The sequence below is a fragment of the Drosophila mauritiana genome, chromosome 2R (genome assembly GCF_004382145.1).
Source record: "Drosophila mauritiana strain mau12 chromosome 2R, ASM438214v1, whole genome shotgun sequence".
Lineage (NCBI taxonomy): Eukaryota > Metazoa > Arthropoda > Insecta > Diptera > Drosophilidae > Drosophila > Drosophila mauritiana.
The window spans coordinates 11,367,039-11,385,063 of NC_046668.1; the positions used below are offsets into that span (position 1 = coordinate 11,367,039).

The 18,025-nt window shown below is 43.1% G+C and overlaps 3 protein-coding genes across 4 annotated transcripts; 1 reads left to right on the forward strand and 2 right to left on the reverse strand.

Annotated features, from left to right (window-relative positions):
- Positions 1 to 1,925: 1,925 nt before the first annotated feature.
- LOC117137705 lies at positions 1,926 to 5,933 on the reverse strand. Its single transcript, XM_033299277.1, has 2 exons — positions 5,848 to 5,933; positions 1,926 to 3,711 (listed from the first exon to the last, which is right to left on the reverse strand). The coding sequence occupies exons 1-2, from the start codon at positions 5,849 to 5,851 to the stop codon at positions 2,273 to 2,275; spliced, it is 1,443 nt and encodes a 480-aa protein (XP_033155168.1). The 5' UTR covers positions 5,852 to 5,933; the 3' UTR covers positions 1,926 to 2,272.
- Positions 4,057 to 5,940, reverse strand: LOC117137706. Of its 2 annotated transcripts, XM_033299278.1 has the most exons (3): positions 5,848 to 5,940; positions 5,546 to 5,578; positions 4,057 to 5,006 (listed from the first exon to the last, which is right to left on the reverse strand). In XM_033299278.1, the coding sequence occupies exons 1-3, from the start codon at positions 5,849 to 5,851 to the stop codon at positions 4,150 to 4,152; spliced, it is 894 nt and encodes a 297-aa protein (XP_033155169.1). In that variant the 5' UTR covers positions 5,852 to 5,940; the 3' UTR covers positions 4,057 to 4,149. The 2 variants fall into 2 exon arrangements, with proteins under 2 accessions (XP_033155169.1, XP_033155170.1); XM_033299279.1 differs by lacking the exon at positions 5,546 to 5,578 and having other exon boundaries at positions 5,848 to 5,937.
- Positions 5,941 to 7,181: 1,241 nt separating this feature from the next.
- LOC117137974 lies at positions 7,182 to 8,780 on the forward strand. The gene is made up of 4 exons (XM_033299747.1): positions 7,182 to 7,292; positions 7,565 to 7,956; positions 8,119 to 8,280; positions 8,382 to 8,780. The coding sequence occupies exons 1-4, from the start codon at positions 7,286 to 7,288 to the stop codon at positions 8,679 to 8,681; spliced, it is 861 nt and encodes a 286-aa protein (XP_033155638.1). The 5' UTR covers positions 7,182 to 7,285; the 3' UTR covers positions 8,682 to 8,780.
- Positions 8,781 to 18,025: the final 9,245 nt, after the last annotated feature.

Below are 18,025 nucleotides of genomic sequence, written 5' to 3' on the forward strand. Positions count from 1 at the left end.
GGTTCCAGAATCTCGGGTCTCGGTTCTCGAGCGGCAATAAAGTCGATCGTATAACTAATCGGGATTCCCCCCTGGCAACCGCCTGCCCCACGCACTCGTGGGCAATACTGGTTCCTGGCCGCTGGTCCTGTAACCAAAACAGAGCCATATTACGGCCGATAAAGACGATGTAGATTAGATAGATTAGACCATCGATTCGGCGTAACGCCAGTTTGTTATCAGTCTCGTAACCGGTATTTGTTTACTGGCCAGCGTGTCCATAGGTGCAGTGGAGTCGGGTCTTTTGGCCAAAACAAAAAGAGACTAAGCGTAATCCATTTGCGCGCATGGTTTTCCCCGCGCGAAAGGTTTTAAGCTGAATTCGCCAGATCGGGGGACTAACCGAGAAGAAATCTGTATCTGTATCGCGTGCGAAAGCCATGATTCATAACGACGCTCAGGTGTGCCGTGAAATACCTGGATGGTTAAGCGTGGTAGCGGCATTCTCACGCTGCACAGCGGCGACTTCCCCAATCCAAATATAAAACCCTACTTGGTGTGATAAAATACAAATAATGTCGTTTTGAGATTCAGATATCGCCGGGCATGGTCCAATTATTTTGCAATGGTTCGTCGTATTTCACCATTTCAGTTGGAAAGTGTTTCCAAGCAAAGCGATTTGGAAAACAAAAATTTTCCAAAGGGATCTCGTCTGCATTCTAATCGACAGTTGTAAGCACTTCAATTGCCCATAAGCGCACTAAAATAAAATATATGTACGTGTGCTATCAAAATGTTTTTTTAGCAAGTCAGATAAGCCGAATTGTGGCCAATTTAGACAAGGTTATTCCAATAGATAATTGCGGCCAGGTCTGGCGTTTTCGTCCATTTGGCATCAGATGGCGAAATTATTTGGAAGTCGGTTTAAATCGGTTCCATTCAAATGTTCTCTTGGTTGCGGACCTATTCCAATGCGACTATGTTATCTACGGCAAACCAGATTAGTATTTAAAAAAAATCGTGCATATTTATAGACGTGGGAAAGAATTTGGACAAAGGTGTATATATCAAATATTGACGAAAGTATTTGTTGATGTACTCAGTGGCGAATTGCTTATTTGCACAATCTTTAATATTTTTTCAACCATTAAAATTTAATGAGCTCCCATTACTTCGTATCAACAATGCATTTTCGTCTGACAATATATATTTCTGTTAAAATTACATTAATTGTGTTAATGGTTTTCGAAGTGATAAGCTTAATAAAAAACTGATATTTATTTAATTTAAAAAATTAATTGTTTAAAGTGCATATCATTAGCTTGAACTATAAGTATTGAGCAACTCATATTTAAAAAAAAAAAAATTAAAAGCATGAAAATATTAAAATATTAATAATGTGTGTTTAAAAATCAACAAATATTCAAGTTTTTCTGACGGTGTATTTCTAGAGTACGTATTATGACGCATTCGCTCATATTTACTCTTACCTGTTTCGCCTTTCTCTTTCTTCTCTTTCATCTTGTGCCGTGTGGTTGACGTCGGAAAACCAGAATCGTTTAACAAATCTTGTGTTGGCCAATAACGGGCAGTTGTGGGAAATGCCAGATTTGTCTAATCGTAAACCACGCGTGTGGATTCAAGGAGGTTTTAAGGCATATGGGGTTCTCTGCTGAGCTGGGAATACAGCGTTTTTAATTCCGCACATTAAGCCAAGTTTAGTATTCTACGTGATACCATATTATTTTGACCTTAAAATCTCGTGCCCGCAAATCGTTTAGTTACCATCTTCTAATTGTAATTTCTGTGTTAAAGCGGAAGAACTTTGTTCTTTACGATTTTGTATACACGTTTATGGAAATGTATAATTACTAACTTATTTTACACGTGGTAGTACCGACGTAATAACAAACCCAAACCATAACAAATGATAAAATCCAAAGGCGTCATTAAATAAATAAAACATTTATTACACAACGAATATTAAAAGTGTGTCAATATAATTAGTGCATAAGTTTCTCAACTAGTAAATAAACAATAGATTTATCGGTTTACAACATATCGGTAAAATAGAATATTTTCAGAGGTAGTTTCACATTTTACAGTTGGCATTTAATATGCATTTAATAATTAGTGCGTATATAAACATAGAAAATTAATATTTAAAATGCATTTTAGAGATGCACATTTTTACACATTACACAAAGATATGCATGGAGTCATAGGAATAAATATTGTTTATATGGTTTTTCATGGTCTAGCTGCTCTCGGATTTTCCAGATTAAGCATGACTTCAGTAAACCAGGCGGATGGCCTGCTGTCCGTGGTAAATATCGCTCCTAACCAGAACTTCGTAGCTGCTCAGACGGATCTCTTGGCCACCGAATGGGATCTGGAGGCAGCGGTTGTAGGTCTCAATTACGCCGGGGGTCAAGCTGCCGCAGTAGTGACCCCGTCCAATGTAGAGTGGTGCTCCGCCAGGTGTCGTTCCGGCCACAACTGCTCCGGGTGGAACGTTTCCGCCGTAGGATGGCACCCAGTGGTACTTGCCCTTGCCCACCAGCATTTGGTACGAGGGCTCAATGATTTCGCGACCCCCGTGGGCTATGTAGCCACATCCCTGGCTGGGAATGGCCTTGCCAGGAACATGGACACCACGGTAGTAGGCCCTGCAAACTAGCAGTTGCTCCATGTTGCTGTCATGACCTCCAATCACGGCATCTGGGGAGTAATAATAGCCTGGTTCGGCGGATACCCAAACGTCATAGTTGTTGCCATAGCCGTAAGCGTCATATGCCGAAGGAGCAGCACACTCGGCCGGAGTGTAGGACGAGCATCCCGCCTCGTAGGGATTATAGGTGGAAGCGGGTGTAAACGATGGTCCCACGGGAACGGATACTGCGGTCACCTCTGCGGGAACATATGATGGTGGTGGCGCCACGGAGACCTCAGCAGGAGTGAACGATGGAGGAGGAGGTGGCATGACCAGCACTCCACCAGCAGGCGGTGGTGGTGGTGGTGGTCGTGGCATGACCAGCACTCCTCCCGCCGGCGGTGGTGGGGTTGGACTCGGCATCACCGTCACACCACCAACGGGCGGCATGGGATCCGGAGTAGGTGTGTAGGCCGGAGGCCTGTCAGGAAATGGCATGGCAGCCAAATCCGGATAGGGATATGGTTTGGCCGGCAGTGGCGGCGCCATGGCCGGTGGCGAAGGTGGAGGCGGCGGCGTTAGTGGACACTTTTCCGGCTCCTCTAGTGGAGGAGGTGGTGGCGGCAGCTGCCAGCCAGGAACCACTCTGCGCTCCTCCACCAAAATCTCATAGGAATCCAGACGACGTTCGGCACCGCGAAAAGCGATGAACAGAGCTCGATGAACAGAGGAGATTTTCCCGATAATCAGGTGACCCTCGTAATGACCACGACCAATGTACACGGGCTGATCCAGCGATGTGCGTCCACAGAGTACAGCATTCTCGGGAATCACATGGTCGTAACACTTGATCCACACCAGATTCTGGCCGCACAGCACCTCGAAGATGTCCTTGGGCAGTGCTTCTCCTCGCTGCGAAATGAATCCCAGCTGCTTGCTCGGCACCACCTTGCAGACCAACATATCGCCCTCGTGCTCCGCCCTGCCCACGTATATCATGGCGCCGTCCTCATCGTTGCCGCCCACCACTGCCTCCTCGGGAAGGGAGGAGTAGGCCGAGGATTGAACCCATTTGTAGGCTGGAAGAAAGAGAGGTACATTTAGTTATTTGCTTAAAAGTGGGTCATGTGTGTATTGTATTCAGAAGTGATTAGTTCATCTTGAAGGATGGACAAATAATTTGCTAAACTTTTACATCTAGTCATTTTAAATTTCATTAAAAGTAACTAATAGTGAAGGAAGGAAGAATACAAGGAAATGACCTTCATAGCAAGCCACTATCTCAGCTCATAAATAAATGTAAAACCTGTCTAATCAGACAATCCAATGAAGTTGTTTCAGCCCAATGCCATATACCATATCAGTATCATAAATTTGCAGGGATAAGTATTTTCAAAATAGCAGGAACACAAAATGCCAACAGATTTCTTGGATGTTAAGAGTCACTTTATTGGGTGCGATAATAGTTTGATCTAGGCTAAATGCATGTGGTATCTGTAGGGTTCCGTTCCTTTAGCTTATTGTCTGCAGAGAATCTCGTACGAGTTGATGCGAATCTCCCGACCTCCATAGGGAATGTAAAGGCATCGCTGGCTGGCCGAGATCAGACCCGGTGTCAGGCTGCCCTGGTAGTGTCCTCTCCCATAGTACAGGAGTTCTCCGTTGCGAGCACGACCAGTGGTTACGGCGTTGGGTGGAATGCCGTGGCCGCAATTGGTCCACACATATCCGTAGCCAGTGAGCACCTCGTAGCTGGGCTTCTGGAACTCGTATCCGCCGAAGCAGACGTAGGCGGTTCCCTTGCTCGGCACCACCTTGGCGGGCAGCATTTCACCCTCGTGCATCGCCCTTCCGGCGTAGATCGGAGTACGGTCGGAGTCGTGTCCGGCGATCACTGCGCCCGGAGGAGTGAAACTGGGCGAGGCCGGTACCCAGACGTCGTGCTGCTGCTTGATGAGCACCTCGTAGGTGTTGATGCGCACCTCCTGGCCGCCAAATGGAATGTACAGGCAGCCGTGCGACGGATGAACTTTGCCCACAGTTAAGCTTCCGGCATGATGGCCGCGTCCCACGTAGAGCGGCTCGCCCGTTCGCGTCGTTCCGCTCCTCACCGCATTCGGTGGCACTCCACCGCTGGAACTGGGCACCCAGGCAAATCCCTGACCCACCAGCACCTCGTAGTGCGTCTTCGTGTGCTCCGCACCACCGTAGGCCACATAGGCGCATCCCTTGCTCGGTATGACCTTGGCGGGAAGATTCTCGCCCTCGTGAAAGGATCGACCCACATAGATGGGCGTGCGGTCCGAGTCATGGCCACCGATCACCGCGTAAGGGGGCAGGGGGCTGTGTGGAGACGAGTGCACCCAGGTGTTGTCTGCAAGGAGAAAGGCAGTAGGGCGATAAGTTTGATACCACGCGATAAGATAACCTATCTGTACACAGAGAGAAAGCCGGAGAGTAAGTTTCGTGTCCTTGCCTTTGGAAATATCTTAAAACTCTACAGATCATATTAAAAGTTTTCAGTTAACTCCGTAATCAATATATTATTTTAATGCTTTTCATAACTTATTATATTAATATTGTTTTAATAGATTTTGATGATCCATAAAACCATATTGTAATTCAAAAAAGAACAGATTAGTATTATTTAACTTGATACTTTTTCAAAAGGTAAACATTTATCATCGCGAAGCTGCATTATTAAATGGATTAAAAGTTAATTGCAAGATAAAATGAAATGATTCACTCTACACTCATACTCTCACAGCTTTTTCTCTGTGTACATATTTGGTATTTGCTATACGGTTTGGCGGGTTTGGGTGGTCTAGGTGGTCTGGGGGCGGGGATCAAGTGGGATTTGGGGTTTCACAGAGGCGTAGGGGTTTCACCCTGGGCTCACTGCACTCGTCCTACCAACGGTCACAACTCCTCCTGGCTGCACGCCGCCTGGAAAGAGCAAGGAAAGGCGGAGAACTGTAGAAGTCACTCAATGCTCTTTGCTTTTCTTCCGGCTAATGTGCACAGAGAAAAAATCACAATACCAACAGAATGGGTCAGCAATTGTGTCCCGTAATTGGGGAATTATAGTAATTTAGCTAATATGCAATATAGCCGTGTAAACAATATATTTTTTGATGATCTTCGCGGTCAAATTACACTTTCGCATTGCAAATTCACTTTCTTTGCACTTATCTGAGGTTACTCATGGTACTTACCCATTTTGCGTTAATTGATGATAAGAGTTATTCCTTTGAAAAATAGTTTCTTTTATTCACTTGCGTTCTTCTGACTCCAAAATGCGTCTGAACAGACCGAAGTTTGCCTTTTCACTAAACTATTGGTTCGCAAAAGCCTGACGTTTAAAAACCAAACCAGACCGATTTGTCACTGCTCCTTATCGGCGAGCTTTTATCTATCAATTCGCATTTGTATATAAAAAAAAGAAGTGCAGTTGATATTGGGACCTTCGCTATCACTACGTTTAACTTCCAGTCTCGAAAGCTCCATTTCCAGAAAAGCATTCCATTTATCGATCGAGAATGATTCATTGGCCCAAACAGGCGGTACTTTTGTGGAGTAAAGGAATCGAGGCATGTTTTAAATGTTATTGTTGTGCCCTCTCAACAGGTGGAACCCCAATTAAGTGAACCCATAAATAATATGACGACTGCCAGAAGCGCACATGCTAAAAAAAAATCCCCCCGTTGAAGAGGCGATAAACATGCTCAAAAAATTCAGTTTTAATAGGAAAAGGATCATTCATGTTTGATAATATTTTACCTACAGAAGTATTAAAAATGTTTATATCTTTGAACCTTTGTAATTGTAACATATATCTTTTTAAATTAATAATTTCTTTGTAATAATAAACAAACTGATTTCAAAAGACATATGGTATGTAATAAAAAGCGATTAAAAAGTATAAATAAATGTGACTCAGCGGTAACGATATCAATGAGTTTATATCGCAATTGACTCATCTTTAGAAAAAACAATTGTCTTTAATTTTACAACAGTTATACATGATGTTTTCCAAAGGTTTCTTAATTGTTAGTTTTAGGATCAAAATAATCCACAAGAAGGTTAGGTAACTGTTTACATGCTGGGAATTATTTTTGTTCTAGAAAAGCATTCCCTGAACTTATAGTTGATCCATGGACAGCAACATTCATACATTCATATATATAATCTTTTACGAACTTATTGATCAAGTTTATTTTTGACTGCCGGCGATAAGATTCGTAGGCAACTGCTTATAGATAAAACCCGCAAAAAACATGCACAAGATCGATTGAGTAATTTTGGTTGCCCTTCCTGTTTAAAGCTGAATTTAAATTGTTTTTCCCAAACAAAATCATCCAACAGACATTCTGACACACCTGTCAGTTGGTCGCAATGACGAACACCCTCTACGACATGAGGATACCTTTGTGGAACACACACAATCGAACGGTTCAAAGCAGTGTGACTAAGATATCTTATCACTGCCGGCTAACTTGCCCAACTGATAAGCGGAAACAACAGCTTTTAAGGCGCAACCGATGTGCGGGTAGAGACCAGTCGTTGAAGTCAGCCCCAACATAGCGGAGCCAGCGAGTATATAACGCCACGTTCCAGACCTAAATCAACACACAAAACCCACACAAACACAACATGGGAGGTGAGAACTGAAGTGCAAAGTTAGTGACTAAGTTAATTCCGGCGAAAACGAAAGCATAGTGCCGCAATTAGTCGTGACAAGTGGGCAAGTGTCATCGATACTCCGCGCACCTGACAGCCGAAATCCCTTGGAGCTTTGGTAGCTTTCCATAGATCCAGCGAGTCTACACCCTGACAGATAAAAGAAACCTCTACTGTGGCTGATTAATGGTGTACAGTTGGCCCAAGTTAACTTATCGCCTCTGACCTTATATATATTTTCTTCGCTCTCAGACTACACCTGGATTAGCACCAACGTTTACGGATCCCTGCCCCCAGGAGCCATCCTCGCTGGCCACGATTCCGACCAGGATCCCATCTTTGTGGGCCGTGCCTACCACAATGGAGAGATGCTGCCAGCGAAGGTGGTGCCCGGCAAGCAGCAGGCCTATGTGCCATGGGGCGGTCAGGAGATCAGCAAGCATGACTTCGAGGTCCTTGTCGGTGATCACTTCTCCTGGATCCCGTCCAGCGGTGGATCTGTCCCGCCCCACGCCATCCAAGTGGGCCAGACTGGCGAGGGTGAGCCCCTGTACGTGGGTCGTGGTTACTTCCAGGGCAGCCTCACCCCCGGCAAGATCCATCCCTCGCACCAGTGCTTGTACATCCCCTACGGCGGACAGGAGGTAGGTCTAACCCTCACTTAGATGTTATGTTGATGGATTCCCTTCATCCCCTCAACAATAACGTTCGAAGTAGTGACGAATCGCACCAGCAGTGTTTGCAATGTGATAAATCTTAGTAAATCACTTTTATCTTTGACCTAACGAATTCTTATATCATTTCAGCACCGTCTGGAAGCCTATGAGGTGCTGGTCCAGCCCGAGACTTGGGTAGCCTCCAGCGGACGCGGCATTGTTCCCGGAACAGTGGTTGGCGGACACGACTGCGATGGCGATCAGATCTATGTGGGTCGCGCCTACCACGAGGGCGATTTGCTGCCAGCCAAGGTGAGGACCTTAAACTATAAAGAGCTTGTGTTCTGAAATGGAGCATTCCAGCTTTAAGTCCTTCTGTTGCATCCAACTTAATTTCTCCACTTATCCACCAGGTGATCCCCAACAAGGGCTGCGCCTATGTGCCCTACGGAGGCGGTGAGGTTGTGAAGCACGACTACGAGCTGCTGGCCGGATACGGATACGGATGGGTGCACGACAGCCATGGCAATGTGCCCGGCAATGCCGTTCTCTGCGGTCGCACTTCCGACGGCGAGCCCCTGTTCATCGGCCGTGCCCACCACCACGGCAGCCTCACTCCCGGCAAGATCCACCAGTCGCACCACTGCCTCTACATCCCCTTCGGCGGCGAGGAGGTCCGCATCGACCACTACGAGGTCCTGGTCAAGGGCTAAGCTGCTACAGCGACTAGACTTTTGTGTTGTCCCCCCGTCGTCTGCCTACTAATTTATAAATCATCTTGCATCATTAAAAATGTCCCCTGATAAACCAAATGTCCGGAATTTTAATGGAAAATGTCAAGACGGCTTCTTGTTGTTGCTTGGTAAACACAAGTAATTTGTTTTAACATCATATTTGATATATTTGATATATTTAATTTCGCCTGCTATGAACGCTACTCTATGGCGAATTAAGTTATGTACACATTTATTGGACTTTTGCAACAACAACAAGGACAGCATGTCCAGTCATCCCTGATTTCCATAGCTGCTAAATTCGGACCTTCAATGGCTCTCCAGGCAGCGAAGGTCCAGCAGCTGTCACAAGTGAGTTGATGATGGACCGGGGTCACTATGCCTTTCGACTTCCAGTCGACCGATTTCGGCGAACTACAGTAATCAAGAGGGAACTATTACTTAAAGTCAGTGAGGTGGTTCACCGCCCGTTTAAAGGTTTCTAGACTTTTGGACATTCCCTGGTCATGGTTATTAATATGGATTGAATTTTTCTGGAATATGTGTATTCCTTTGCAAAAGCAGCTTATAAAGAAATGAGAAATTGTGTTTGAGGGTAGAACCACCAACAGCAAAGTTTAGCACAGAATAACTGGTAGAAATAATATATATTTCCAAACAATCTTAGAATTAATGTTTTTTTTTAGCTGGAATTTCTGTTAGTTTAAAGATTAGTTTAAAGACAGCTGAGCCGACATTGATGTTTTGAGAACGGAAACTTTTTAAAAGTTTTTCTTTTAAGGAATGCCTATTCTGATTTCGGATATTTCGAAAGATCTCGACAAAAAAGGTTACCGCTCTCATACAACCAGATATTCATTACACCTTAAGTTATGCTTTGTTTTGCAAGCTTTTCCAGAGCTTTCGATGAACTCTCTACATGGTGTGTAGACTTTATGTAAAGATACACCCCCAGGGTCGAATATCTTATTCTTTTTTTTTCCCCCAGCCGCACTCGCTTGCTCTCACTCGCGCTCGCCCTTACTGCTTGCTTGCCATTGGTCGTTTGTTCCCATCGTCGGCAGCGCTCTGTTTTCATTGGCTAACTGGAAATCATGCCGCTCCCGACCTCGAACTTAATTGGTCTTCTGTGGCAAGTTTCTCAGTCTGTGGACGTGGCCAACTAAAAGTGGCAGGTGGCCAAGACAAGGTGTTTCCGATCGCATTTCATTTACAAGTTAGTTTCCTTCCCAGAGCAATTGGCAACTTGATGATTTCGCTATTGTCCAAGGTGTATATTAGATATTAAGATATGTTTTTACTGATAATCATGCCAAAGATTCTTGAAGAGAAATCTTGCCGCTCCAAACTGGTTTTGATAGGACGCCTCCCAGGCCTCAAAATGCCGTCGCTACTTCCATCCAAATTGACAGAACAGTAAAGTCAGATTTTTTGTAAACATTTAGCTTTAACACCTGGAAGTCAGCTTTGTAGATCTTAATCTCTGCGGACGGCATCTCAGGTAGTCGCGAAGCACACCAAGATAGTTTGCGAAGGCAATACTACTATATATACAGGAATGATTTATAAAGAAAATGCTTGAAAATTACAAATAGATAGTTAAATAAACATAGATAAATGTTAGAGAAATATTAACTAACTTATTGTTTTGTACTTTATGTATATTACCAATGCTAAAAGGGGAATTATTTTTAATCACTGTTTAACCAATTTAAAAGTTAAAGAATGGCAAATTTTGTATCAAATTTAAAATTATCTTTATGTTGCATATAGAAGTTTCATCAAATGGTCAGGGCACACAACCATAAAAGGCCCTAAAATCAATTTTTTTATTTTAAAAACAAATTTGTAGTACATTGGGTGCATTGTAACATTATTTAGATTGAAGTTCTAAATGTTATATGGTTTTAATGCATTTCTGGTTTTAGTGCTAAGGATTCCATCTTCTACAAAAAACATCTATCGCCAATAACCGAGCAACATGCAATAACGCAGAAGATAACATCTTAAATAACTTTGCAGATTAAACAAAGCGATCCAATTTAATATTTCTACCTGACCATTCATGTTACCCCTTTTCACTAAACCCGTTTTTATTTGAATATCAGACACCCCAAAGTGTAACCACCAGCTTTCCAAGCGTCTGTCAATTTCAGACTTTGCTGCGGCAGAGTCATAACTTTAAAGCCATACAAGGAGTACGGGTTGCGGGCCATGGGAAGACCCACCCCCTGGCGAATAACCCTCGGCCAATATAAATTCTTGTAATTTAATTTCGCTATTGCAAAGCAAGCGCACTCACATACTCGTAATCCGGGGCATACAGTGCCACGGCCTCAGTGCCACGTAAAATCTCGCATTTATTTGCCCGGAGAAGAGATATTAAAAGGCAACTGTGATGCTATCGGAGACCACATCCCATCGAAGCCGATGCCCAGCTTCCTTTGCTTTTTTACCGCCAACCCTCGGAATAACTGTGAAAATGCTCGACATTCCGGGGCCCAAGCAACAATAACAAACGGGGACGGGACGACTATCAGTTTCAGTTTCTACAGACGAGAGGAATGACAAAATTTCGCCTCTGGGCTGTCACTGTATCTGAACCTCGTCGTCTATGCATGTATCCGTATCCGTGTTCGTATATTTGTAACCGTATCTCAGTGTCTGTATCTTTTCGCAGCGCACAGCGTTTAGCTGGCAACGAATGAAGCCGTTTTGGAGAAGGGCTCTACCAGCATTTGTACATAGGTTTTCATATGCCGCCGTGTGGTACATAGGGGAAAATGTCTATATACAACAAAGGCGATACAATTAGTTGAAAAGCCCAAGTGCGATTCGATGTCGTTATATCTGTGTGTGGAGTATGGTGTGTGTTCTGTGCGAAAGGGAGGGTTGCTCTGCCGACGTCGCTGCTGCGAAGGTATTACTTTTTGGACCAGCAGTACGGGTCTTCATCCTGTTTCGTTAGCGAACAACGGGGCAAAACGAAAAACTGAAAAATGTACATAAAATGGAAATGAGAGGCTTTTGTTGAACGCACGGCGATGGGCGTTTCGGTATATAAATCGACACCGAAACCGAAAACCTTTCTCGAATTTAAAACCCCGGCTCTCGACGCCTACGTCGATCCGGGCAGCGACGTCAGCGCAGGCAGCGCATGAAGCTGTACACTCAAACAAATTGCTCGACACAATGAAAGCATATTATGCCAAAAATATTAATGCTCACCCGTGATATTGTTTTATATTAATTTGCAATAATGTATCTTGTTATAAAAATTATTGTGTAGGAACTGTATACAGATCCGAAATTTTTGGCAGTGCATCGCAGGCAGTTTGAAAAAATAATCTCGATCCTGTCTTTGTTATGTAATCTACTCAGATTCGGATTCAAGTTCGGAATAATTATCTAATTCCTGTAAGTGTAGACGCCAAGCGAAGACTTCGACAGCGCTTCTTCTAATTAGTTTTCGGAGTCTAAAAATAAGTTTTAGTGGATCTGCGGGGCAGCGGGTGCGGTGCGTATGAGGGTTAGAGTGATATGGTACATGCTCTCATCTGCTGCGTGATAATTCAATTAGGAATGTGTGAATCAGCAACAACAACAAACAGAGCTGCAGCAGCGTTGCAGCGGAAGTGCAGGCGAAAGAGGGAGGAAAACAAGCGAAGGGGGCGACGGAGAGCGGGAAAGAGGAAGAGAGGGAAGAAGGAAAAGTGTCTTTCCTCAATAGAAAGGCCCGAGTAAAGAGGAATATGCGTGAAAAGAGAGGGGCAGAGAGAGAGAGACAAGGAGAGAAAGAGTGGGAAGGCGGAAAGAAAAACCATCCATGTCCATGTCCATTCCATGTTGCATGCAACCCTGTTTTGCTTTTTTTCCAACCTGGATGTGGCAGGAACAGAAAGTTGGTGCCTGTGCTGCGCTGCTGTTGCTGCTGCTGCCTTTGCCACGGCAACAATTTATGTGCATGTATTTGTGCTGGTACATAAAAATAGCGGTCGAGGCAGCCACGACGCCAGCAGAGCAACAGCAGAGCCACAGCCAGAAGCAGAGGCAGAGCAAAAGCAGAGGCGGAGAGGCAGACGCAAATACCCTGTGCTGTGTCGTGGAATGGGCAAGGGGTGGGGGTGCTGCAGAGTGGAACGCACAGAGGCTTGTGGTGTGGGCAAGGGGGTTCGGGGGCACTATGTGCGCAGCTTGTGCGCCTCGAAAATACATATTTCAGCATGAAGCATAGGCATGGGACATTGAGTGCGACACAGGGGCGCCGACCAGGGGGGATCACTTTGGTACGGTATCCACTGAATAGCTCATAAAATATCATTACTCATTATCCACTGATTTCTTTCATAATATATAAGATAATTCTAGTCAACTGTGCCATAAAACCAATATTAATTTTCTTTTATTTTATAATATTATAAAAAATATTTAAATCTAAAAAAACGTTTTTTTTTTATTCAATATAATAATATAGCTAGCAAAACTCAGAGTTGCATTCAGAAACCTCTGTTTAACTTATACTATAGTACTCACCTCTCACCCCAGCACCCTGTTAACCTCGAAACCCCCCTACCACTGCGCCTCTGGCCGAGTATCTTGTATCTTGCAGTTTGCTGTGCATACACAGGCACATGCGACTTTGTATGTACAAAGTGCCATGTACAGCATTTGGTAGGTAGGTATGTGCATACATACATATGTGTGGCTGCATGTACGCTGTGTTCGCTATGTACTCAAGTGTGCGATAGTGTCGAGGACGTTAACGTTGGAAAATGCCAGCAACAACGACAACAACAACAACAAGAGCCAAGAGTTCGGCAACGGTCGCATTACCAATTTAAATTCCCATCCAATGTCCGCACGTAACGTAACGAAATCGGCGGCCGAAAGAGTATTTAATGAGCGCGTTGCCAGAACAACGTGATATATTCGTGGCCTTTGTTGTTGCCTCCAAGTGGTACATGTATGTATTGGTATATACGTACAGCTGTCTGTGTGCGCTATCAAATTAGGTTCATTTGCTGCCTTTGGCAGTACCGCTGCTGACGCTTCTTTGCCTGCCACTCACTCGCTCGCCTCGTACACTTTCTGTCGCTCCAGTGGCCAAAAGCACCCTTCGTGCAACTGCTCAGCGATGCCCCTACCCCAGTTTTGTTGTTCTTGGACGTCAAGTGGGCGGGCGAATGTGAGTGTGTGCGTGTGTGTGTACATGAACGTACTTATCGCCTATGTAAACCGCACGGCTCACTGGCTGCGCGTTGCTTTCGTTACTGCCTTCGTCACTGCGGTTTCTGGCTTTTTTTGTACATACTGAGTACATAGAAAGGCATCGCCTGAGTGGTTCACATAGTCGTCAATGAAGAACCCCCACCCCTCGCCAACCCGCAAAAACAGCCCTTCAAAACGCTGCGGCATGCTGATAATTCAATAAGCAGAGCCCACGAAAAAAAAAAACTCAGACCCTAAGTTGATGAGTCGCTCCTGCGTAAATACAGTCATACTTCCAAAGTTGGCTACAAAATGAGGACCCTTTTCATTTTTCTTTATTCAAAAAAAATTGAGGACAAGAAAAACTTTTTTTGTAAAAGAAAAAAAAAGCTTAAAAAAGGGTGACCACTCCGGCTGACACTTTTATATTAAAAAATATGCAAAAAAATTGAACAATAAGCAGCAAAACGTGTTATGTTAAACCTTTACAAAGTACAAACGACAAAAAATAAAATTGGCGTACTAGAAAGCATTTGGATTGCTTATTTAAGACATTGTACAGGGTTTAATTCGAAATTAACACTCACTTTTTTTTTAAACTCTATACCATTTTTTCAAAACTTTTTTTCAACCATGGATATCCGCTTTTTTTTAAAGGGTGTGAGCTTTTATTATTAGTAAGACTGTGTCCTGAATAAATTAAACCAATATGAAACCCATATCCTGAACAATGACCAAATTGTGTACTTCTTGCTGCATAATTTGAAATTCAAAACTTTCCAAATGGAAAAACTTCAAAACTCGAATTTTTGAAGTGCAGGTCACCTCAGACTTTCGACCTGATAAAGTTCGGGTTATAGAGATGCTAAGGTAAGGCATAACCACAAGAAAAAGCCCAAGTACTTTGTGTGGTCGTTTGGCGTATTCCTTGCGCTTGTGTGGACTCTCGACCCAACCAACACTCGACATCATTATGGCCAAGGGAGCGGGAAAAAACTCACTCGGTTCAGTCGGCTGAGCTGCTGCTTGCAAATAGCAATGTCATGCAGCTGTCTCAGCATCAGCTTCTGCACCACTCCACACCAATCCGTACCACACCACACCACAACACAGCACAAGGCTCACCACAAGCCACCCATCTGCCACCCAGAACCCCTCGACCCACTGATAGCGCCACCCGGACGACCGAACGGTGGCAACTTCATTTGCAATGCAAACAGAAAAACCGAACGGAGCGAGGAGCTTCGCCTCAGTTCAGTTGTGTAATCAACTAATTACAACAGCCACCGAAGCTGGCGCCATTAGGCATCATCAGCAGTCCAGCCCCATGACAAAACCCCACACATTTGTCTGGCCGAAGTGACTTTTAAGCATTGGCGAGCATATTTTGCCAAACGAAAACGAAAGCCAAATCCCCGCCAGTTTGAGACAATTGAGTAGCCCTGCCACTCGAATCAATCAATTCTCCGCAGTCCTCAGATCCACTCAATGGTAAACCCCCCTCCTAAGACTAATACTTATTGCTCTCGCCGTTCCCCGAAATGCAACACTGCGAGAATTTGGCACTGCAAAGCTTTCGAAAGGAAGTTCACAGTGGTCTAAAGTTATAAGCTTTTTTAGATCAAAGTATCACTTAAACATGTGACTATACTTCATTTAATATCGACACCATTATAAACATTATATTTTAACATTCATTTCGTATTTATGTGTGATTTTACACCATAGAACTTTCCAACTAGAATTATTACAGTGGAGCTATCAATCACCATTAAAAATGTAGCAAATGCAGGGCAGATATCACATCTCCAGGTCCTGCTAAGGACACTTTGGAACAGTTAAGATATCTTATATATCAAATATATCAGTAGTGCAAATCATAAATCGAAATGTACAACTTATTCAGGTTACGTTTTTAAAATGCAAAGTACGACTTTGAGGAACACCCTTTTTGATTGAAAAGAAATCCTTTCTTCAATCAAATACTTCTGTTTCGTTAGCCCTTATTCCCACAGTGCACTCTCGGAGTTATTATTCCTGTTTCCGGTTCAGGATTCTCGATGATTTCGCCCTGTCTTGAGTCCGTCGAAGAACTCCGGCGTCTCCTTGACGCAACGCTCCTTCTGCCCTCCACCTTTGGTAAATTGATACTTTCTTCGTTTTTTTTTTTTTTGGGTCTTTGGGATTCGCATTTTTTGTCAGGCACGCAAAAAATAAGCCAAACAGGGAGCGGGACAACTTGAGACTCGGGCTGCGCACTGCGGATGCCATCCATATTCATAATGGCACACTAATTGGATCTTAATTCTGGCATTTTATTTGATTACACGACCGAATTATGTCTGATGAATTCAATTAGATCGCGAAAAGTGTTACCGCCATTGACACTTGCTAAACAAATTGGCGGAATTATGGAATGGAAATGCAAAACGGGGTAAGTTCGGGTGGTTATCATCTGGTAACTGGTAATTGATATCTTTGTTTTCTTGGTCTTCATACTAGTACTTAACCGGAAGTTGACCCAACTGTCGCGTAAATTAATATCATATCTAACTGAACTAACAATTGAATCATTTCACCGCAGTTGCTTTGATCAGATGCATATTCTCCGCCAATGACGCAGTTCAACTGTTTGTGATTAATGAATCCAGATTGAATTACACGGCACAACCTGTGCCAAGCAGTTTGGCCCCGTTCTCTTGGAAATAATAATACATGGAAATAAGCCGAGGGGAAAACTTGGCCATAACTGCCTTTGATTGGAAGCAAAAGTTGGTAAAAGTTTAGCCTGGCAGGTCGAAAAACTGCGCACGTCCTTTGAGCAATTTGTTGTGGGTGCTCTTAAACAGGCATTTACGTGCTTACCATTTGTTACATAATCACAATAAATTAGCCCAGCAACAACGACAAGTTCAAGTGCTCAGCTGATGAAATTTAATTAGCAATCACACGGCTGTCCGTTCATTTGCGAGCGCTACAAGTTACTGATGGATGGATGATCGATGTGCCACTTAACAAGTTGATTGAGTTCCTAAAGTCAAGTTATATAGTGTAACAAAGTCGCACTATTTGAGTATATATATACCATATATACTATTAGATTAAAAGAAACTTATAGAATTGAAATTATGGGACTTTGTAGGTTTTTGTATCTTATACTAATTCCTATTTAAATGCATACTATCTAGTGCATTAGATACTTCATTTCAGAAGCAAAACATGCAGTTCTAATTACTTATTCATGCTTTTCTTACTAGTTATCTAAAATTCCAAAGTTATATTAGGTATTAACTTTAACCTGCTTATGTATCCAACATCAAATCTCAAGTAACTCTTAAATAAACGTTTCAAAAGTAAGATTCATTCACATTAACCTATTTAGTGTTCGCAATTAGCCCCGCTCAGTAGTTAGGAATATCCTTTAAGCAAATAATCAATATTCTCCCCCTATGCTATTAATCTATCCAAGTGTAAATTTAATTATGCCCTTGGGCCAGGAAAAACATTCTGGAACCACAAAGTGAGGCCAGGCTGTCAATGAATTGCGCCACTTTTTCGATGTCAGCGACAAATTGCCGGTGAGACACTTTAGATGCAGTCGACTGAACTGGATTAATTCATTCAAATACACCAGCAAAAGATTTAAGTTAACTTCAACAAGTTGAAGGGTGTGGAATTCTGCGGTGCGGGGACGTTGCCTTCCATGTGTCCGCTAGATTTATTGGCTTCGTTTAATTCTAAAGCTTTTATTGATCGTGTTTTTTTCAGCACAAATTGAGCGGAAATCGACAGATTGTAAATGGTTTTTGAGACTCGAGAATTTTATGAAAAACAACATGCGGGGGGAGTCAAGAGATACATTTTTGATATACTCTGTTCCTATAATAATTTATAAAGTTATTATTATTTATTTTGATATACTCTGTTCCTATAATAATTTATAAAGTTTTTTTGGGGTTATCAATGACTCAAGAATGTTGATGATTGTCAAGCGAAGCTCATATTTTGTTGGTCATTTCAAAACTAATAAACCTTAAAATAAATAAAAAAACCTAAATAAAACTAAATAACCTTAACTTATGATTGATCTAACGACCTTGATAGGAAGTTTAAGA